At 42.8% G+C, this 17,982-nt stretch overlaps 1 protein-coding gene and 1 long non-coding RNA gene across 2 annotated transcripts in view; one reads left to right on the plus strand and one right to left on the minus strand.

The window, feature by feature from the left end:
- The window catches only part of ADAMTS7 (ADAM metallopeptidase with thrombospondin type 1 motif 7), a 131,068-nt gene extending 123,708 nt beyond the window's left edge, over positions 1-7,360 (plus strand). Inside the window, 1 exon segment of the mRNA XM_032764359.2 lies at positions 7,197-7,360. Within this exon segment, the coding sequence (XP_032620250.2) occupies positions 7,197-7,360 (164 nt within the window).
- The window catches only part of LOC142047338 (uncharacterized), a 41,055-nt gene continuing 30,383 nt past the window's right edge, over positions 7,311-17,982 (minus strand). Inside the window, exon 3 of the long non-coding RNA XR_012656583.1 lies at positions 7,311-7,381. This is a non-coding gene — a long non-coding RNA (uncharacterized LOC142047338). The remainder of the gene's footprint in view (positions 7,382-17,982) is intronic.

Consider the following 17,982-nt stretch of genomic DNA (forward strand, 5'->3'; position numbering starts at 1 on the left):
CCCCCAGAACGCTGCTTTACCCTGTTATAGCCAAATTTGTGTTATATCGGGTGGCGTTATAGTGGGGTAGAGGTGTATATACAATTTTCTGTAATAATGTTCACACAATTTATTTCAATATGACGATAGTTGGGCAGCCCTAGAAGAGGCAGCAGACTGGAGAATGCTTTTTCAAGTCAGAACGGGTACTTAGAAAATCACAAAGGCCAGAGGTCAGAAGCTTAATTCTCCGGTTATGTCAACTCAGCTCCAAGCTAAACTTTTCCTTGTTATTACAAAACCTGTACCAGGAAGTTTTTGCCCCCTCCAGCATAAAAGTAAATGCCTATGTCTGAATGGCAGCAGTTTAAATGAAATTTAAAGTGACTTTCATGCCAACTTGAAAAAACAAAACAAGTTTTCAGTTCCTAATGTGTCAGCAGAGCCCTGGCTTTAGCGATTGCTCTAGTCTAGAGATCTGGAAAAGCAGATTTTTTTCCCAGCACAAGAACATGCATCTCTCTTTCCATGTCTAGTAAGTAAGGATAACAAATAGGGGTAGGTTTGTAATGGTCCTTCATTGCTGTGGTTGGTTGTTCCATGGCCTGAGGCCAGCCCTTGAGAATGCTCAATCTGCTGCACAGACCAGGTTTAGCTTGATGGTAGAAAGCCCCATTTTGCCTGAGGAACAGAGTTGACAACCACAATCTTCATCACAGCACTTTAGGCTCTTTTAAATCTCCTGGGCCCAGGCCACTGAGAGCCATGAGGACAAGAACCAAGAACATGTCTGACTCTCAATTCTATTGGAAGCCAGTGCAGAGAGCAGGTTTGATGTGCTCATGGTAGCCATTGCTGAGAAGATGCACTGCCATGTTCTTGTACTAGTTGGAGTTTCCATAGGGCAGGTGATTTCCTGCCCGGATCTATTGCTTTGCTGGAATCCAACCAGGAGGTGACAAAGGTGTGCATAACCAAGGCCAGGTCATCGTCCACCAGGTGGGATGGAGTCTCCTACCGTCAATGTGCTATGCAACAGTCTTTTCACCTTTGTAATCTTTGATGATTTAATTAATATGCACAATAACTGGTCTCTATGATGACATCTAATCTTCTTGAGGACAAGAGGAGTAGACAGACCCCTTGCGAGTTACCCTATCAGTGTACAGGGACAATAAATGCAATCGAGGGGTCACTGCTTGGCTCACACACAAAAATTAAAGCCAAGTGAAAAGTAAGGTAGGCAGAAAAGTTATGGTGACAGTGTGTGTAACACGTGGCCAAACACAACCTTCAGGAAAACCATCTGGAATAAATCTTTTTTGTTGTTGTTTGATAAAAATCACACCTTTGTGGCTAACACATGTATAAACAGTGGAATATCAAATATGAATAAGAATCTGGTGTTACCTCAAACATGGCATTAGGGAGACCATTACTGGAATATTGTGTCCAGTTCTGGAGTCTGCAGTTTAAAAAAGATACTGACAAATTGGAAAGGGTTAAAAAAAGAGCTACAAGAATGATTAGCGATCGCACAGTGGAAGACTGAAGAAGCTCAAGCTATTTCACTTAGTAAAGAAGATTAGAAGTGACTGGACTGTAACCTACAAGCACCTACACGGGGAGAAGATTTCCAATAGCAGATGGCTCTTTAATAACAGACATAGGCATAATGGGATCAGTGGCTGGAAGCAAGAGAAATTCAGACTAGAAACAAGATCCAACATTCTAACAGTGAGGGTAATTAATCACTGGAACAGCTTGTCAAGGGATGTGGTAGCATCACCTTCATTTGAAGTCTTATAAGCAAGACAGGAAGGCTTTCTAAAAGCTGTAGCCTGGAACAGTTAGAAGTTAAGGACTTGATACAGGAATCAGCTGGTGAAATTATCTGGCCTGTATTATACAGGAAGTCAGACTATGATCATGATGGTTCTTTCTGGCCTTGAAATTCTATGAATCTATAAATAATTGAAACACTGGAAAAAATACACAGTGCCCAATGGACGTCATGTCCCCTCGGTGTTTTAGTGCCAGTTACCCAGGGCTGCAATACAAACCTTATGGGAATTCTGTCTAGCTAGAGTGCTGCTTGGTTACAGCACAGGGTATTTTTTAGGAAAGCTGTTTAAACCTCTTTGGGATATTTTTTGTCTTTTCATTTCAATGCTTAATGAACATTATGGAGAGCTCAAGAACTGTCATCTTTGCAGCATCCCTTCAAAGGACACATCTTCTGCTCCTTCTCTCTTTTATTCAATGTTACTTTCAAAGCAGAAGCTCTGTAAGTGTGGAGATTTTAGAGGCAAAGCTGAGAAATTCCACAGGAACCTGAAATTCAGCAGGTTTGGGTTAACCTGAGGTCATTCCTCTTGTTGAAGAGTAAATGATTACTGAATCCTGTAGAGGTGAAATGGTTTCGCTTGCATAAGTGACTGAGATAATGGCATAAGATTGTGATTGTGAGTTTGTGCATTCAGTTTTAACCAGTTTTATAACCCTGCCGGGCAATGATCCTTTAACATTTCCTTCACACACCTTTGCTTTCAAGAGGGTTGCTCCAGTGAGAATTGTGCAACATTTTTAGAAGGACAAGGTGGGTAAGGTAATATCTTTTATTGGACCAGTTTCTGTTGGTGAGAGAGACAAGCTTTCAAACTTTCACAGAGCTCTTCCTCAGGTCTGGGAGATGAACAAACATATTGGTATAATTACGTCACTCAGGGGTGTGAAAAACACTTCTTGCCTTAGTTACCACCTCTTGGGCAGGTAGATTAAATACGCAGACAGGAGAGCACCTCCTGTTGATTTAGTAGCATCTTCACTAAAGCGCTACAGCGGCGCAGTCACACCGGTGCAGCACTGTAGGTGAAGACAAGCCCTAACTTGGGTCACTGCTAAATACAAAGTGGAGCAGATTGTTTAGCACAAGCAGTTAACACCTATTTCAAGAGACCATTCAAGATGAAGTGGCCAGTTAACCTGCCTCCAGTCATAGGGAGGAAAAGGGAGTGGGGAAGCAGCTGTGGGGAGTGAGTTAGTGAGTCACAGATTGTTGTAATGAGACTTCAATCCAGTGTCTCTTTTCAGTCCATGATTTTTAGTGTTTTTGCAAAGTTTTTGTTTTTCCTCAGAGGCTTTGGAGATATTCGGGTTACCTCACAATAGACTCATGCCCTGCAGCGTTTGGGAGTAAGAGACAAACCACTCCGGGCACAAGTACACCTCTACCCCGATATAACGCGACCCGATATAACACCAATTTGGATATAATGCGATAAAGTAGTGCTCTGGGGGACAGGGGGCGCACTCCGGTGAATCAAAGCAAGTTCAATATAACGTGGTTTCACCTATAACGCAGTAAGATTTTTTGGCTCCCGAGGGCAGCGTTATATTGGGGTAGAGGTGTATATCGGGGTAGAGGTCTATGTCTTATGGCCTGACATTGGCAGAGAGCAGCAAACGTGCTAGAGGAACCACTTCCCCATGGGGCCTGTACGCCAAAGCTGGGCTGCTGCTGCACAGGGATAAGTGCTGTGAGGAGGGGAGATAGACTGAGACCCTAATTCCCAGGGAGCTCATTTTGCAAGCTGTGCTTTCAGAATTCAACGTCTAGTGTCATGGACATGTTTAGGAATGGAAAGCCAAGCTCTAATGCCTGGGATTTGAAGCTGGACAAATTCAGAAGGGAAATGAGGTGGAATTTTATTATTATTATTAATTATTAGTAGTAGTATGTTTAAGTGAGGCTAATTAGCCATTGAAACAACTTACTGAGGGACATGATGAAGACTCTGTGACTTGAAGCCTTTAAATCCAGACTGCATATCTTTCTAAAGGATTTGCTGTAGTTCAAGTGGAGGTTAGGCCTTGATGCATAATTTACAGGATGGAATTCTCTGGCCTGTGCTGGACTGGGGGTCAGACTAGATGGGCATAATGGTCCTTTCTGGCCATAAAGTCTGTGAAGCTATAAACACGGAAGAAGCACAATGAAGTTACTCCGCTTTCTTAAATGTCTGTAGTTCTCTATGAAAACACTGATGTCTACTAAAAAAACATTTACTGACTATTGAGCCAATATGAAAGTGTCCTGTGGTGGCTCCTGAGGTACCAGTTCTGCCGCACTTACAATGTCTGCCACGATTTTAAATTACATACTGAACAAACCCATTAAAGCAATGCTAAGGATCTGCTTTATACCCATAAAACTGAGGGGGGAGAGGCCAAGTAGGGCACTCCATGGCTCAGGGGCCAGACGGGTCATATAGAATCTCTGGGCGCATGAGCAGGTGCCGAATGCTATCACATTCGGACATCTGGTCCTGTAGCAAGGTGTAGGCCACTTCAGGAGACAGGCGGAAAGCAGCCCCTCAGGTCCACCAGGACTATAGTGCTAGCCTTTGCATGGTGATTGGAACGGGGGCAGTGGACAGCTCTGGGTATCCTGTAAACCTAGGCAAGCGCCACTCACAACCTGGCCCTTTGTGTATAGAAACGAGCTAGGGAGCGGTTTTCTCATTAAGATCTTGAGCCAGTTCTCACACACTGACGCGGAGTTCCTGAAAACCCCAGCCTGGGTTTTCAAACCCGCCCCCAGCAGCTAGTGATTTGAGTACAGCTCAGCTTTCCAGGAGTTTGAATGGATTCTGCAACTCTGCTGACTGGACTGGAAATTGTAACCATGCAAAGCAACCAGCTTCTAGCTAGTGGGGGCTCCCTTTAAGTAGATGCCCTAAAGGGAAGGATAGGAGAGGTAGGGTGTTTAAAGAGCTTTTCACCAGTGAGCCAGCAAAATGAATTAGTGGATAATGGCTGGCATTTAGGGGCTTAGTCTATTGTAAACAAGTTTTTCAAGCCCCAAAGAATGATTGCCAAGCAGGAATAGCTGAGGGAGAGCAAGAGAGAGAGGCAAGATCTCCACTGAAATACGAAATGCGTTATTTACTAGTGAAAAGTGCAAAGTTATGCATTTAGGGACTAACAACAAGAATTTTGCTATAAGCTGGTGATGTAGCAGTTAAAAGTGACAGAGGAGAAGAAAGACCTGGGTGTATTGGTTGATCACATGAGCTGCCAATGTGATGCATCTGTGAAAAAGGCTAATGCAATCCTAGGATGCATCAGTCAAGGTATTTCCAGTAGCGACAGGGAAGTATTAGTTTCAGTATACAAGGAACTGGGGAGACCTCACCTGGAATAGTGTATACAATTCTGGTCTCCTTTGCAGTGGGTGGGTGAAGTTCTGTGGCCTGTGATGTGCAGGAGGTCAGGCTAGATGATCATGATGGTCCCTTCTGACCTCAAAGTCTATGAGTCTATGAGAGGGTGTTGCCCAAGAGTAGACAATACAGAGCGAATTAGCAGATTACCACCACCACCCATCAGATTTAGACTTTGGGAAGGAGTCACACTTTACTGTAATCATTTCTGTAGATTAGAGGGGGGAGTCGAACCAGACAGAGGTGATGTGATTTAATGGTGTTTAACGTAGCTGTGTACATGGGTGGCACATGACTCCTGCATTTGGGGAGGCTAGGTGTGAGTGCCAGAAGCTCCCTAGACGTGAGGCAGCCCACTGGCGCCCAGACTGTGGCATTGCCCCCTACTCGGCCTCCTCCCCTGATGTCCTGCCCACACTCTATCCCCATTCCACCCCAGACCCCACTCCTGCTTGGCCCCCTCCCCCAAGTCCCCTGCCGCTCGCACTGCTCTGCCCTCTCCCTTGAGGCCCCCTCCACCTGCCACTCCTCGGCGGGTTGGGGGAGCCTTGGGGGAGGGAGCAGAGAGGTGTGAGCAGCAGGTGTGGGGGATCCTTGCAGGAAGAGCAGGGGGGGTCTGGGGGGGAAGAGAAGCAGCGTGGGTAGGGCCATGAGGGAAAAGGACGAGCGGGAGTGAAACACGAGAGTGCTGAGCCATTTGAGTTTTGCCCATTGCTAGTTAAAGTTTCATGGCAGCTTGGAATATTTCAGTTCACCGAGAGGAGCATTAATCTGGTGACTATGACGTGAACTCACAGATTACCTTGCTCTTTGAGCTGATTGATTCCTATGCAGCATACATCTAATGTTCCCACGGAGACAGAAAGAATATTAGCATACAAACTCAAGAGGGGACATTGTTTGCATTTATTAACAGCTGACTGGTGACTCGAACAAGATCAGGGTTTGAAGATGGGAGGATTAGAGGCAGTTCATAGTTAGACCAGCGGGGTTTTGTGACTATATTGTCAAGCAATGCTGTTGTGATGCGGTAATCCATAATGGACAGTATCTTAAACCATAGCTGATGTTGTTCTGATTAAAAGCCATCCAGTTAGTTCATGGTGCTCTTGTAAGAATGTAAAAGAACTCAGCACTCCTGTGAAAATTATGTGCCATAAAGACTCTGGGGATGGAGCATTCATACTCAGAAGTCACCTGGAAGCATTCCTCTAAATTCCAGTAGTGCGGCGAATGATTGGCATGCACAGTGCTGCACTATGCCACATACTTAACGATATGATGGACCTTTATCATATAATTCACTGATTTGGAAATAACGATAGGAGAACAGTTAAGGGACAGATCCAGGCAGATAAAATCATTGGTACAGACCTGCCATGAGTCCCGCTAATAATAATACTTTGCATTTATATAGCACTTCAGACTTCAAATCCATTTCTGACATTATCTAATCAATCTCTGCAAGGAGCTGAATGATATCCACTCCCACTGACTTCGGCGGGACTAGCAGCAGTACATGTCTGACTAAAGAGCCTGCTGTGAAATTGACACATAACAAAACTTAGCCACCCCAGTGCCTTTTAGCATCCCAAAGACAGGCAGCGTTATCCTATGAAGTAGCTGTGGGGGAGGATTCTGTCCCTTTGATGTCAGCACAGAGCCTCGTCCCCATCTATGCAAATCCTGCTACTCAAGCTTTGTGGCCCCATGACTGATAAATAATGAATAAATACAAGAATTCTAATTGCTTGATTTTGCTAAAGATGATGTCACAGGTCTTATCTGTGATGGGTGAGTTTCCATTGGCACTTAGATTAGATGGGAACAAATATGAACATTCAGCCCTAGGGGAAAAGAGGACTCTGCTTTCCAGGGCTGCACTGCTCTTTGTTCCTATATTTACTATAATGTCAGCTAAATACAGACTTTTGCATCAAACCTTGTGTTCATGGTAATGTTATTTCTGTCTCTTCATTCTCTCTCCTTCAGCCTTCATCTGTGAGCGGGACCGCCTCACGTTCAGTTTTTGTCAAACCCTAAGGATTCTGGGAAGATGCCATCTTCCAACTGTCAATGTGCAGTGCTGCCGAACCTGCCGCCAGCACAGTCACAGTGCTCGGGATCGTGGGAATGAACGTGTCTCCAGGAGGTGAAACCATTTAGGTAGAAGGACCCTTTATGGGGAGGGGAAAAACAGAGCTGTAGAAGCTTCAAGAGAACATACATTATGCAGTGAACAAAAGGAACTCCTTAAAACTAGGTTTTGCCACATGGTCTGTTCATATAGCAATGCAGAATGTCGCTACAAGTTCCTCCACTGGGGATTTTGTATGGTGCTCTTTAAAAACACAGGGAAAACTTTTTCATTTTTTTTCTTAACTACAATACATGGTGCTCAAATGATCAGTCTGAAAAACAGAGCCTAGCTCTCACTAGACAGCAATCAAAGCCCTGCTAGTTACCATGGAGAAATGTACTGTTTCCTAGCAAGTAGCTGAAAACAGATACAATTTTCCATATTTCATGGCATGCCTAATGTTAGACAATCTACAAGAAAACATTTTAGGAAATAAACTTAAAACAGAATAGCAAACATTTTGGGGAGCTTTCTCTAAAAGCTGTATGGTGCTATCATCTGACATTTTCAGCTTCTGGTTGGTGTTGGCAGGCCAGCACAAAACTCAGACTAAGTGTCTCTTTATTATTATTATCTATAAGTGATCATCTATCATTCCAAACAGTGTAGTTTTGGCCTTTTTTTTTCCTTTTTCCTTTTTTTCTAGAGGGACACAGAGTTGGCAACCCACTTTTGTAATGTACTTAAGAATGTTTACAAATTGAAGTTAGCTCGCCATAATTTAAGAAACAAGAGACAGATCAGAGTGAGCAAGGAAGAAAAATACCTGCACTTGTCATTTTCACCAAGAGTATTAGGCTTGCAGATCGTCCAGTATGTCTGGGTGTTCCTTACCCTTTTAATGCTGCTGCTGGTTTTCTGTGTAAAAGTGAGTGTACATATGAGTGTGTTTTGATGAAAGGTAGAGGGGTGAGGACATCAAACCATGACTGAAGAGACAAATTTAGGTTGGAGGAAAAATTACATTGTCCCCGGCATATATTTGTAAAGAGTCCAGAGTGCTATTCTAGTCTAATTCATGAACAATTATTAAAACTGCATCTACTGCTATTTTACCTTCTCCACATTATTCCTCTGGAAGGCACGAATGACAAATTGGATTGTTAATGGCATAACTGGATTTCTGCATGTGATTACAACACTTTGTATAAGTTTGGTGGTTAATTAAGGTTTTGTCTTTGTTTTTACAAATTTAAAAATCTTCTTTCTGCTTATATAGCTTTACTTTTGTTAAAGTTAGTTGATTCTTTTAATTAGACTGTCCAATATTGTACAAGGAAAGGGTACATAATTATCAAGGCAGGCATTGTTCTTATCTGTCCAGGGTCCAACAGTGACTGTATGTTACTCCCTCAGTGTATTACGAAGGACATATTATATTGGCCCCTGGAAAAGGTCCAAAACATTTTGATAAAACTTCATTTGTATGTTACTCTTCAGGATACAAAAAAAAAGACCAAATAATTGTAGACAGTGAATAAATTCCTACTTGCACTGAAGTAAATGGGATTTTGCCACTGATTTTAATTGAAGTAGGAGTGAGCCCAGTATCAGCTAAATGATGTTGTGCAATACAATTGTACAGTTCAGAATAAGTGAACCTTTTTTAGTGCCACCCTGATTTGTACTGTATGAAGCCATTTTCAGTACAAGTGCCAAGATAACAAGAAAAATTCCTGTGTCTAATTTGTATGTAAACTGCAGCCCATCACTCTACCACTTGTATTTTGTTTCGTTCCAAGCTGATGTAAATTTTTTATATTTAAAGAGATTGTGTACGTTCCTGTTGTATTTCCCAGCAATGGTGCTGTCCTATGCATCATTTGGTTGCATTCATCAGGGCTCTAAGACTTTACTGAGAAATAGTTTCTAAGTTTGTTGTTTTTTTAAATGCCTGTAGCTCACAAGTGTGTTAAATTAAACTGTTACAAAAGGAAATTTAATGTCTGCAGGTTTCTCTGTTCTCTCGCTGTTCAAATAATTTTTCATTAAAATCCCACAGAGAAAATTTATGCACCATGATAGCACTGGCTGCCTGACAACTTTCCTCTTATCTATAGCAGAAACCAACAATCAGGATGGTTCTGAAAATCCTTTGAGGCTACTGATGGAAATTATTATTAATTTTGTGATTAAAATATAAAGCATGTAGATATATGTAGCTCTGGGGTAAAAATGTGAAAATGCCTAGGTGGCTTAGGACTCTTTTTGACTTCAAAGTCACTTAGGTGCTTTTGCAAATTTTATCCCTGTGCCAGACAGGTTATTTTCAATGATAGTCCACATTTTCAAGTGACCCAGGATGTCCAAAACACAGGTGACTGGTGTTTGGCCAATTTGCTAATTTTGACACTTTGATGAACATAGGTCTCTTACTTGGAAATCTAGATGGTCACGCTCCAACAGAATTACTGCAATTCTCCTTTAAAATATATGTATTTCCATATATTTTATGAGGAAAGGAAGTTTTGATAACTGATACGACCGGTTCAGGTAATCAAGATGCTGTGAAACTGATATTTATAAGTTGCTGCTGAGGAAGAGAAATCTAAAGTAAAAAAAGAATTGTTTTCAATGGTGCATACATCCCATGCCTCTAGAAGGAACTAGTCATAATGGCTTCTTCCCAGACATTTGTTTTTACTTATCACGGAGAAGTCTCATCTAGCTGCAGTGATCTTCCCTAACACGAGAGTTATAAAACTTTCCCTTTCAACATGTGACCCTCTGTTAAATGAGCATTGGACCAGATCTAGTGGCACTAGTCACATTTCATCAAGAAAACATGGCAGCCTTCTGAGCTACTGAAACTCTGAGCTACTGAATTGACAAGGATGGACATTGTACAAGCAAATATTGCAACAGAAGTATTCATTCAAGTACATTTCATTCAAGCATAATATCAAACCAATCAACAGCTGCACACCAAGCAACTGTATACATGCTGCAAAAATACAGCACTTTCCAATTCAACATCAAGGTAGAAAAACACCCCTGGGTTTTGCTACATCCTCTAATTCAGAGTGAAACCAACAGAATAAAGAATGTTTCCAACTCTGGGTGATGTATTCTGCTGTAGGTATTCTGTTTGCGTGAGGACAGTTTGGACTCTGTCGAATAATAGACTCACTGCCATGGTGTACATATGCCTTAATTATTTGCCCTTCTTTGTTGCCTTTTGGAGGTCAGTTTGCATTCATGACAAAGCAGAGCAGAATTCTAGAGCAATTGGGTGTCTCTTGGTCCATACAGGTGGCGCCTCTGTAGCATGCACAGCTGTATATACCTTCCCTTACATAGCCTCAACCATTCAACATCTCTGTCAGAAGAGACAGCAGTATCTGGGTGCTTAACTTAGCCCAAGAACTCAGAGGCTATCCTGTAGCTATCCAGAAGAATTCAAATGCCTGAGAATAGCCTGTGCCAAGAATAACCTTTTCACCACAAAATGATGCTTAATGTCCTAACTACATGTGCCAAACATGTCCATTACCTCCGCGCCCCTCGACTTTGTGCGCCTGAGGCAAGTGCCTCACTCGCTTCACCCTTGTTACAGCACTGCCATTGGGAACCCCTTTAGTGAGAGAGTGTTAGCTGGTTGTCATAAGAATATAGGATCAGCCAGACTGGGTCAGACCAAAGGTCCATCCAGCCCAGTATCCTGTCTACCGACAGTGGCCAATGCCTGATGCCCCAGAGGGAGTGAACCTAACAGGTAATGATCAAGCGATCTCTCACCTGCCATCCATCTCCACCCTCTGACATACAGAGGCTAGGGACACTTTTCCTTACCCATCCTGGCTAATAGCCGATAATGGACTTAACCTCCATGAATTTATCCAGTTCTCTTTTAAATCCTGTTATTGTCCTGGCTACAAAGAACATAATGGATGTTCCTATGGCCCAAGCATTACAAAGATCATAGATCTTTTATACCGGAAACATTTGTGCTGTGCACAAAGGCAACCACAGATCCAGCTCTCGTGAAACCAATGCCTCTTTCACCCGGTCCTGTAAAAGCAAAGAACAGTGGAAAAGACTCAAAAGCCTCTCTAAAGACTTTGCTATCATTAACACTCTGCATTGCCAGACAAGTTTGCTATACAGATATGGATGAATTTTTCATTCATGGACACCAGGCAGACCTGGGAACTGACTGGACGGTGATATAGCAGGCACTACAAAAACACTCGAGGTGTTGATGTAAAGTCATACAAATGCTTCGCTCTTGGGGAGTTTAATCCTGTGAGGGCTACAGTGATGAAATATACTCCCAACAGCAGAAGCCACAGGTTACACGTGAGAGCTTTGTGCACCAGTGCAATAACATCCTGGCAGAATTTCCCAAAGCTGTTAATGTAGCAAACCTCTAACTCGCCCTGCTCTCCAGGTCAATGTAGGGGGAAATCAGATGTCCCTTGGTTATCCAACACAAGCCTCAGTTTGCCTTTCCAGAGAGAACCCACCAAACAATTAGACTAGTATTACCTCAGTGAGGGCAGCTAGAAAACACATGAGTGCTGCAGAGCCAGTGCTAGGAATAAGCAAATTAAGCAATTGCTTAGGGCTCTGAGCAGCTCCAGGGGGCCCCATATACACTTTGTATTCTATATTGTGGGGGAAGGGCCCCGAAATAATCCTCTGTAGGGCCCCGAATGGGCTAGCACCACCCCTGGGATGCTGCTTACTAGCTGTAAGGGTAAACATTCCCTTTGCACCACCTTCACCAGCTAAAGCTGCCTGGGGACATGAGGGAGGAGACATGAATGTGCACCTGGAAGCAGTATTGTTTTAGATTTCCAGTTGCATACTGTAGTCCAAATTATGCCTCTTCAGGCTGGAGGCATGAGGTGGGCCAGAGCAATCCTCGCGCAGTGCCCATGTGATGGTGGCAGGAGGCACCAGGCCTGTGAAAGCAATGGGCTCGTAGGATGCCAACAGGCAAGGTGGAGAAGGTGAACAGTGGCCCTTGTGATACTTCAGTTTAGAAAAAGCTGCACCATGCACCCCGCCCTAGCCAAGGCCAGATTTACACCGTACGCGCCCCTAGGCACAGCACCTTCAGTGCCCCTCCCCTGCCTACAGCTGACCTTTGTGTTTGCCCTAAAAAAAGGGAACTTTTAACCCCCTTTTCATTTTCAGATGCCATTAGAATGCTGGTGCCTGGAGGCATGGGCCTACTGTGCCTAACGGGAACTCCAGCCCTGGCCCTACACAGCTCTTCAGGTGCCATCAGGAGTTAAGGGGGGCAGGGCCACAGCCCTGCCTCACTCAGATATGCATGCCGCTCCTGCTGGTAGTGACCCAGTGCAGACACTTGGGAACTCAGGCAGCCAAACTGCACACGAGACGAGGGTGGGAAAACAGACTGGAAGGAGGGGGAAGGATCATGGGGATTCCAAACATCCAGGAAGTGGAGGAGGCGAGCAGGAGGGGAAACACTCCCTCCCCAGCAGTCCGAAGTAGGGGCCAGGAGAAGAAACATGCTGCGCCTTCCCAGCAGCCAGTGGGAGTGAGGAGAGACTGGAATCAGAGCACCACTGAATAAATATGACTTCCCACTCACTTAGAGCCTTCTCTCTCACAAACCTGACCCTGCACTGCAGCCTTACAGACATGACATCATGGCAATACTTAGGGTACATCCAGACTACCCGCCGTATCGGCGGGTAGCGATCAATTTATTGGGGATCGATATATCGCGTCTCATCTAGATGCGATATATCGATCCCCGAACGCGCTCTCGTCGACTCCAGAACTCCACCGGAGCTAGCGGTGGTAGCAGAGTCAGAGGGGGAGCCACGGACGTCGTACCCCCTACAGTGAGGACAGGAGGTAAGTCGAAATAAGATACTTCGACTTCGACTTCAGCTACGGTATTCCCACAGCTGAAGTTGCGTATCTTACTTCGATCCTCCCTCCCCCACCACCAGTGTAGACCAGGCCTCAGTGATGTTGGGAGCCTCGCTAATGATTTAGAGAGCCAAGCAGTCAGCCTAAAGCAACCAGCAACAGCCTCCCCTTCAAGGGGTACTGTGACCGGGCGGATCGGCCCCACGCTGGTACTGCGGGGGTTAATCCTTCCCGCCACAGGTCCAATTTCTACATTCAACAGGCATGAGAGGAGAAATTAGTGTAAAAAGAAGTTGTCCAATAAACGAAATTACCTCACCCACATTCTCTCTCTACAAGGCAGTTAGCCTCTGGCCTCTGCTCCATACAAACCCTCCCAGAAGCACCAACCATGTAAATCAAGCCTTACTCCTGCCTAGCGCAAAAGAGTAGAGCCAGTGCCCTCCTGTGGGGACCTGGTCCAAGTTAATTTAATTGAATATTTCAAGAACTGTAAACCACAAAATGTCTTAGAGGATCAGTATATCCGGATCAGAGCTGTGCTCCTTAGAAATACAACTAGTTCCAGCTGTCACAATACTCCACTTGGAGAACACTGCATGGCTTTGGGGGGAAAAAAAAACTGGTGAAGGCAAATTCCAAGCACTCAAATTGTGAGCAGTTGGAACTAATTTAAACCAAAAGCACAGCTACAAATCTAGCTTCACAGACCAGATCCATGCCAGAAACCCAGTAGACATTCATAGTGGTTATTTAAAATGCTGCAAGAGAGTTTATCTGTTTAAAGTACTCTATGGGGATCCATAATATGCAGGCTTTCCATCTGATTTCCAAATACATGACAAGATAGACATCCCAGGAGGATGCAAATAAAAATGTATGGTAACACAAGTAATAATTTAAGATATTTTGTAGTGATCTGAAATAGCTGGTAAACTGAGATAACTGCAACTCAGGAAGGGAAAACACAATACGTAATTTACTCAGAACCTGTCTCTTAAAAGCCTGTCCTCAGGAACTCTGGCAATGTCTAATATCAGTATCCATTTTAGAAAAGGGTGATACCAACTGGAGAATGACACCTTCCCATAGGCGCTGGAATGAAAGGTGCTGGCTTGAAGTGGTTTCCATCATATTCAGGGTTTACAGTTTGGTTCAAAAGCTCTCAGCACTGCCACTATACAAATTGTTCCAGCGCCTCTGAGGTTCCCTGCTTACTCAGAGCATAAAGTTAACCACATGCTTGAGCGCTTTGCTGAAGCAAGGCCCTAATTACTACATGGGTTTGATTCACATTCCATTGAAGTAGACAGGAGTCTTTCAGTTATCTTCAGTGAGAGCTGGATTGGAGCCTAACTCATGCATTCTCGGGAGCATATTAAAGACGCTCTGGAAAACAACAAAAATTATTCAAATGTCCAAGAAGATCAAAAGAAGTGTCTCTCTTTGGTGGCATATTTTGCTTTGAAAGCTAATCAGCTTATCACAAAATTGTTTGCCTTCTAATTAACAAGCATTATCTTTAATGTAACAAAACAATCAAAGAATCCACTTTCCTAATTATTCCTTTTGATTTTTGTGATACCAAAATTACAATAGATTGGTTATAAATAAGTACTTGGTTCTGAGTTCCAACCACCAACACATTTCCATTCATAAGTATTTGGCAGAGACTGCTAGCCATTACATTTCTGAATCTTTGCTATTATACCCTTCTTTCCCCACATGATCATCAAAGCTGCATGGCCATTCATAAAAATCTATTACAAGGGAGGGGTTTGTAATGTTCTTTCTCCATTGTGATCATGAGAAGTCATCGGCTTACAACACACCATAGATGCAAACATTTCCATATGCAGAAATTTCATTTTAGTCTGCATGTGGAAATAACCTGCAAGAGACTGACAATCCTTAAGAAATATGTACGGTGCAGTCTTTGCATAAGATAAGAGGACTGTAATTTACTGAAACAGCTCTACCCTTTTAAGCCTAGGGTCTGCCACCACCAGCAGCCCCATTCCACATGATGGTCCAGAGCCTAACATGAAAAGTTTTTTCTCCAATCTCCCATGACAAGAGTTATTATCCCTACTCTGAAAAGTGACTGAAAATGGCACCTTTATAGTTGACAGACCTGTCCCCTGTGTGCAGCATGAGATCAATTGTTTTCTACTCCTTTTTACCCATGTGAGCTCTGCAGAACAAACACAGCTGAAAGAATAAGCTGCTTTTCTGCACCAGCAACAGAATTGTTTACTGAGTTACAGATTGCAGGGTGAATCAATAACATCTGTGCAAAGCTTTTCAGTGCACAGGTGTCACTGGAGCAATGTGGCTGCACAAGGGAGAATAAAAGTACATTTTTTGCCCCCAGAACCCCCTTTTTTTTATTCAGGTGATCAAGACAGGAACTCAGGATGAGTTTACAGAGATGATAGATAGAAAAGGCATCTTCTTTATTGTAAACCTACCATATCAGAACTGATGTCACTGACACACAGCTCCATGATGCTGCTTATAGAGTCAATTTTCAGAGCAGAACTGTACATTAATGTCTTTTACTGAATACAGTTGTCAAATAAAATCTCAACTGGCACTCTGTGTAATGATTTAATAAATAACACATGAAAAAAATTAGCATTGTACATTGAGGATCAATAGCAGGAATTTTTATCATTATTATTATTAGTTAGATAAGTGAAATTCTAGCCTCGCTTCAATATATTCCCCCAAGGATTCCTGTAGATGCTCAATTACGCAATCATTGTTTTAGTTTTTTAAAAAGCCAGTAGATCATGCCAATTTAATTTCTCATTAAATTGAAACAAATTCAGACACTCTGTATGTGGCTCTGTGAAGCTTGCAGGGCAGATTCTTTCCCTCTGTGAGCTTTGACAGTCAACTGAGTGATGTCAAAATGAAAGGAAGCTTTTTTCAGGACACATTCAAAAAGCCCTGGGCTGGTGGGATTCCTTAGAATGACCTCACAGCTCAAGTCAGTCATTCTAGTAAGTAACGAGGAGGCCGGTGGCACCTTAAAGACTAACAGATTTATTTAGGCATAAGCTTTCATGGGTAAAAAACCTCACTTCTTCAGCCACTTCTTCAGATCTGATGAACCAGGTTTTTTTTATCCACGAAAGCTTATGCCCAAATAAATCTGTTAGTCTTTAAGGTGTCACCGGGCTCCTCATTGTTTTTGTGGATACAGGCTAACCTGGCTACCCCTGATACTATTCTAGTAAGCACCGTTCTCAAGGCTGATGTTATACACCAGGAGTGGCCAAGCTTACTGATCCTGCAAGCTGCATATGACAATCTTCAGAAGCTCGAGAGCCGGGTCGCACTTGCTAGGCTCGGGGCTTCAGCCCTGCAGGAGGTGCCAGCTGGGACTTGGGGTTTCAGCCCCACTCGTATGAGGCCCCGAGCCCCAGCAGGTACACCATGATTTTTTGGTAATTTAATTCTAATGAAGATTTTAAGGAAGAGATTTTCTCCAGTAAATGTTAAGTGTTTTGCTGAATCAGGTCTTAAGTTTCTGTTGCAATGAAGGGGGCTTTTCTAGCTAAACAAGAATAAAAAATAAATTGAAAAGTAAATATTTCCATGCATTTTGAGTTCAGAGTTCATCATTTCCTGTTGAAGAGAAGCCAAGTGTTTACTGGGAGCAAACTTTATAAATTGATTAACTTGCTTTGCTCAGTTAAATAGCAACATTCTGCCTAGACTCTTGTAGCCAAACAACTGTATGAAATTTCTCTTATTTTCTGACCTGTTTTTATCAGTATACAGGCACTGCAGGAGCATTACTAGAATGAGAACTGCCAACGGGAGTCTGAAAATGATGAAAATAACTATACACTGAAAACGTCTCACTAATAACAAAGATGGTCTCTCAAAAAGTGTGTAAGGGTAATTTTAAAAAAAGCCAATTTACCTTTATTTATAAAAAAAGAATTACAATAGAAAAACAGGGACAGAAAAACAAAAGTTTTAATTAACTAATTGTAATTAATTGTAAAATTAATTTTGTTCACTTAGATGAATGTTAAAATGAAATCATTTGCATTACTATTTTGTCTTCATTCTACAGTCCTGTGCTGCTAAGATGTTTATAGGTCACAATCCTTGAGTTTAACTGCACTGAATATCAAGTTTCCTCTCAATGATTTGCGAACATCAAATTATTAATTATTTTGCCACAATTCTTGGCACTCTCATCTCACTTCCTTGGCCATAGTCATGTTGTTTATACTATGGGGAAAGGTGAAATTGCAGCTCTGCTTAGTTTCTATGAAAATTACAATGGCTCACAGGTTACCAGAACATGAATATGTGGTCCCTACTCAACGTAGCCAAGGCCATAACTGCAAACCAAATGGAAACTGACTCTTCTAAACATACTGTAAGAAGGGTATTTTAGCATGGTATCCCCATATCAGTGGTTACATACATGCACACAACATAGACAATGGTTTACAAGCTGTGCACGTTCACACAATGTGCAGTTCTTTACTATGTTCTGCACAAAGGGACAGTTTCTGTTACTAGTGATGGATGTACGTCTTCATGAGTGTAGAATGAAAATACATCTCGCCTACAGTCTGACTGGGAGCTGTTGGATAACACTCCTGTCATAAACAGATGGTTAAGGGTTAATGTCTCTTTTACCTGTAAAGGGTTAAGAAGCTCAGTAAACCTGGCTGACACCTGACCAGAGGACCAATAGGGGGACAAGATACTTTCAAATCTTGGTGGAGGGAAGTCTTTGTTTGTGCTTTTTGT

Source organism: Chelonoidis abingdonii, chromosome 9 (genome assembly GCF_003597395.2).
Source record: "Chelonoidis abingdonii isolate Lonesome George chromosome 9, CheloAbing_2.0, whole genome shotgun sequence".
Taxonomy (NCBI): domain Eukaryota; kingdom Metazoa; phylum Chordata; order Testudines; family Testudinidae; genus Chelonoidis; species Chelonoidis abingdonii.